Genomic DNA, 5468 nt, shown 5'->3' with positions numbered 1-5468 from the left:
GCAGAATTGTAGAATGCCGCTCGTTGTGATAATTACTTTGTTGTACTTCTGTATGGTAGACATTAGGCTATAATGGCGTAAATGAAAAATATAACAAATATTTGTTTAAATAATTCGATTTATTATAAAAGACAATAAATAAAAAATTCACAAATTCAAGCGAAGATGCTGCCTCTTCACTTATTCAGCCACAAAGACGCTTTCCAAATAAACTCATCTGTGTCCATACCTCAACTTACGTCCTCAAATAGCACTAGAGACAAATATATTTGCTACAGTATTCGGTCGTGAAGAACATTATGAATATGACAACAGTATAACAGTTTACAAAGACTGAACATCCTTCTAGGACAAGGTTCTCAATATTAGAAACTGCTACTTAAGGTGGTATTTCCTCTAATTACAAGCTAAACAGAAAAACTGTCTCGAAGGAAACTGTCATTAAAGGAACATCCTTTTATGGAATTGTTTCGTCTCTCTGCACCCAAGTTATCATGTGATGAGTTTCAGTAAACTGAAACTGTTACACATTTTACAACAACAAATTATCATTTGGCAAAAATCACATCATACACGGCAGTGACAGATTTTTATTTGTTTCCTCTGGTTCCAACAATGTAGATGCTATTCAGGTATTGAGTGTATACATACATTCTATTCTGCTTGGGCTTTTGTAATGATAGCTCGGCAGACAGCTGAGTACCTGAAAAGACTTTGGAGAAACCTTTATACTTTAAGTTATTCTGAGATTCATGTTTTAGTCCCTTAAACAAATTTCAGGCATTGAGCTGCAGTACACAAAACTGTCACTTGATACATCATCTTACATGCTGTGAGATGTTCACACAAAAGAAACAGAAAGCCACAGAAGAAAACAGCTAATTTTTTCCGTTTTCTGCAAACGAGGAGTAAAATAACCCAGTACGTTATGATCTCTTGTAACTGAGGTGCAGAGACGCCTCCATCCGATCCTAATTGACTTGTCCCATCTGAAGGAATGGATATACGATGCTTGAGCCCACAGTTGGCTGTGACATGTGATCATCCATAATCTCATCATCAGAAGATGAAACAGGCATGTGAACTTCATCCCACTCATCAATGTTGCCTTGACCATCTATGGATAGACCCATGTGTAGATTTGCTGGTGTGTTTCCAATGACAAAATGATTCTCCATCATGGGTAGTCGGTCTTTGAGCAGCAGCCTGTATGGATTTACAGAAACAATAAGTAAGGTTACAATAACAAATGAATCTTGCAACGTATTTAGATATTTTGAATCTTTGCAACGACCGTCAGATTCTGGAAAAGAAAAACCTTACTTACCAGCCTTGGACGTCAATCACAGTATGCACTTTGGGAACAGGGAAGCCATTGAATGGAGACGCCACAGGCAGTGTGTAAGCACCCATATTCTCAAAAATCAACCAGTCTCCTATATCCATCTCCGGCAGCAAAGTAGATTCAACTATTTGATCCAGGCCATCACAAGTTGGTCCCCAGACAGAACACTGACGCATTTCAAGTCCAGCTGCCTATAAAAGAAACATCGCGTGTTAGAGCAATGATCACTTTTCCTTTCATTTCTTAATTATGTCGGTGTTATATGGCATATGAGAAAAAATACACGAACGTTGTCTGACTTACTTTGAGAGGCACTGGTGTCACTTTCATGTGATCATAGAGAATGCAATTAAAACTGCCGTACACGCCATCATTTACATAGTACATGACTGATGTGATGGATCCATCCTTTGGGTTGATAAGTTCTCTCTTGGAATGAACATTTGTAGCAAGGGTGTATGCTGAGGCAACATAATACCGTCCTGGTTCCGCAATTACGTGAACATCTGGTTCAGGAAAGAACTCGCCGAGGGCACTGTTCACCACCTCTGCAATCTGGAATTATAGAAACAACCTTGAAATACACCGCACAGTATTCCTTCTCAATAAACAAACACCAGCTTATTTGGCAGAAAACTGCGTAATGAATTATGCAGCAAGTGGGCAGGAAGCAATATAAAATGCCCACAATGTACTAAAATTGCATTAATTTGATTGGAATTATCAAAGTACTGACACTAGTGCCTAACTTCTCCATGAAAACCCATTATCAAAAATCGTATATCTGTAACAGAATGACAGACTTTGCCAAACATATCTCTTAAAGTGATAAGTGGCTTGAAAATGGAATAAGCATTCCAACTATCCAGAAATGTATACCAAAAGTGTGAAAACAAATTAGTCTAAAGGTGTGGTAATTGATTGTAAAGAGCTACGAAAGCAAAGAAACTAAAAATAAGGAGAAGAAATGATCTTAAAGATAACATGTTTTATATAGGTGCTTTAAGGTAGTATTTTGAGTGCCTATTGTTATGAATTCAAAAATTCTTAGGGAAGAAAAGAGATGAAACATAATTCAGCTGCTTAGACATGTCACCCATTACAAAACAGTCAGAAATGCTAGTTTGCGTTGCGTCGTAAGAAGAGAGCTAAGAATTCCTAACATTACCTTATCTAAATGGGCACCTTTGTTGCCAGGATAGCCACCACCAAGATCAAGCAAACTCATGGAGAACCCTAGAGCTGACCCCAGATCAAAAAGTCTTCGAGCGGCAGAAATGGCTTTGTAGAATACTGGTGGATCGTCACAGCCAGAGCCGACGTGGAAACTGATGCCCACAATGTCTAGGTCCAATGACTGAGCCAGTTTCATAAGGCGTGGTACATCTGAGTCTGGATCACATCCAAACTTGTTCCCAAGCTGGCACTGAGCCACGGCAGCATCATACCGGATACGTAGCACCAGCCTAAAACATAGTTGACAAGGAAAATGTTGTTACCGAATATGTTATGAAAGGGATAAATCTACGTATCCATAAATATGGAAAGTAGATTCTGATTTCGATTTACTCACTTGGCAGTAGGAAATAGGGTCTTGATTTTGTGGAGCTCACAGTCACTGTCAAAAGTCATCAGATCAACACCTACAGCTGCTGCATGGCGGATGTGCGATGCAGGTTTTGCAGGATTTGCAAAAATAATATGGCTTGGGTCGACACCAACAGAAAGAACTCTGTCAATTTCAGCCTGTAACAAAGTAATACGAATTTACTGAAAAGTGTTTAGTATGTTTGTCGTATATTGTATTGTATCCTCTATACACTCAGTAATGCAAAATAAGTTCCTGTTTTTTAACAGGAGTGATAGAATTGTACACTCACCTTTGAAGCACAATCAAAACAAGTTCCAAGTGCAGCCAGTACTTCAATCACAGTGAGGCTATCGTTGCATTTCACCGCTGCAAAAATAATGGGAGTAAGTAACTGTGTTATCATATTTATTTTATACTGGCTAATAACAGGAGAAAACTTTTTCATAGGACAGCTGTAGTTGATGTAAGTGATATCTCTCATATTTTGAAAATTAGATTCTTCACAGAATTGATTTCAGTCGTAACTTAGAGAATACAAAGTCCTACTGCTATGTTGCTGAAAAGTGGAAACATACCATAGTATGGCTGGACTCTTGGCATTTTAATTTTCCATTCCTTGTGTTTGCTTATTATGTCACCAATGTCACAGACGTAGAATGCTTCCTCTTGAACCTAAAACAAAAGTTATTCCATGTGTGAGAAGGGATTCACGTAAGGAGTTACCAAGACAGTGACATGTCTATTGAAATCGAAGTATCAAAGTTCACTGAATCACAAGCTATTTATGACAGTTAAAAAGCATCTGTACTTACTCCTGACTCTGCAATGTCCTTTATGACGCTCCAGGCATTTGAATTGGCATCCATGACATGAATACGTTCATCAAGTTTACCTAGCTGCATGATGGATGTTGTTTGAATTAGTCGTAGATGATACTTGGGAGAAGGTATGATCAATCAGTATTTGATTTTAAGAAAAGCTGGTTGGATGAAGCGAACTGTAAAGAGAGAGAAAATCAACAGTCTACCATGTATTGAAATAATTAATGTGGAAGAAGCAAGTCTCATTGATTTAACCAAAATAAAAAAGTATTTGTATTCCATCGGCCAGAAATTCATGTAATTTCTAAAGGAGTGTGTTCAGCATTGTTACAACACACTAAGTGAAAGGTATACTGTAACAGTATTCAGCAGTGAAGTAAAATACTTACGAAGCAACCCTCAGTTAGATTCAGTCAATTTGTACTTGAAGGCAGAATAAATTAGATGAGAGATTCTTGGTGATCTGTCAGAAGAATGGTACCCAAGGCGGTTCACCGTTTAGGTACAGTCTGCAGCTGGATTTGTATAAGAAGAAACCTGCAGCTGGGCCCTGACGCAGTTGAGCACAGGTTACAGCACCCTGTGAAACAATCATCGCCATTAAACCAGTGTGTTTTCTGCATCACAACACACTACCAGTTCCATAGTAACGTTACCATACATCTGTTAATATCACTACTAAAGGAAACTCGAAACAGAAAAATTTCAAATGTTAAGGTATTAGCCCAAAGCAACAAAAATAGAGAGCTTTGAATGGGTTTTTATTGATATTAAATGGGTTTACGGTGATCTAACAAACCTCCTTCAGTGACACCAGCGCAATATGCGGTACTTCTTGACAAAGGGTGCCGTGTTACAGTGGAACATTGTTAATTAAGATGTAAGCTTGTATGGAGGAGTATACGGGAGCTGTAAATTAAACGTGACTTACCTCATTTATGTGCAGCCCAGGTTGCACACTCAAAGCTCTTGAACACATTCACTAAGGCCGTTAACTGTAATTTCCATACACCAGCCAACTGGTGTGAGATCCCGGTGTTCTGGTCACTAGTTGTAAAAGTATGGTCGGCAAACCACTCTGCACCCTTCACAGAGTTATCTGTGCAGTCTCGGCGCAAGATGTCGTATAGCTGGGCGAAAGTAAATTCGCTTCCAAGAGCGTCTGCCTTCTGATGTCCGTAAGTGGACACTGGTGATTTCGCCAGACCAAATGTGGCCTTATATACACTGGAGAGCGTGCTAATGGGCCGTGGGGAACAAATCTTATCTGGAAAGTGGCGTTACTCGTCGAAGAATGGACTCGTGTCAGACGTTTTTCCCCCTCTCCACAGGTAGCCACACTTCAGTATGATACTGTCGCTATTTTTACTCCGTGTCACCGTCGGTCTACGTGATCATTAATGGATGGAGTTCCTATCTCTTCCATCAAGACTGTTAAGTAGCCGTGAGAATGGTGATAAAAATCATATGATGTCGCTGTCGTTGCATAACGACTGGGCGCACAGTGATGTCGATTCGGAGGACGGGTTAGCCGTGTAACGGTTCCGGAAATCGATGAATTATGACTTGTTGTCTTAGTTCTGAGATGATACTCGTACGCAGACACGTTCCTGGCTTTCCATTGCCTGAGTGCGGGCATTACCTTGGCGATTCAGCTGACGTTCAAGTTACGCTGACAAGCGAATCCAGGATGCCCTAATGTCAAAATATT

At 39.6% G+C, this 5468-nt stretch overlaps 1 protein-coding gene across 1 annotated transcript; it reads right to left on the bottom strand.

Annotated features, from left to right (window-relative positions):
* Positions 1-217: 217 nt before the first annotated feature.
* On the bottom strand, positions 218-4807 carry LOC124619541 (ornithine decarboxylase 1-like). The gene is made up of 10 exons (XM_047146008.1): positions 4689-4807; positions 4147-4337; positions 3749-3933; positions 3512-3608; positions 3226-3302; positions 2919-3091; positions 2514-2811; positions 1649-1900; positions 1328-1536; positions 218-1206 (listed from the first exon to the last, which is right to left on the bottom strand). Exons 3-10 carry the CDS (start codon positions 3836-3838, stop codon positions 972-974), a joined length of 1431 nt encoding a protein of 476 aa, XP_047001964.1. The 5' UTR covers positions 3839-3933; positions 4147-4337; positions 4689-4807; the 3' UTR covers positions 218-971.
* Between the last annotated feature and the right edge of the window lie 661 nt (positions 4808-5468).

Source organism: Schistocerca americana, chromosome 6, assembly GCF_021461395.2.
Source record: "Schistocerca americana isolate TAMUIC-IGC-003095 chromosome 6, iqSchAmer2.1, whole genome shotgun sequence".
NCBI lineage: Eukaryota > Metazoa > Arthropoda > Insecta > Orthoptera > Acrididae > Schistocerca > Schistocerca americana.
Note: the sequence above shows the minus strand (reverse complement) of the source record. Positions and strands in the feature narration are given on the sequence as shown.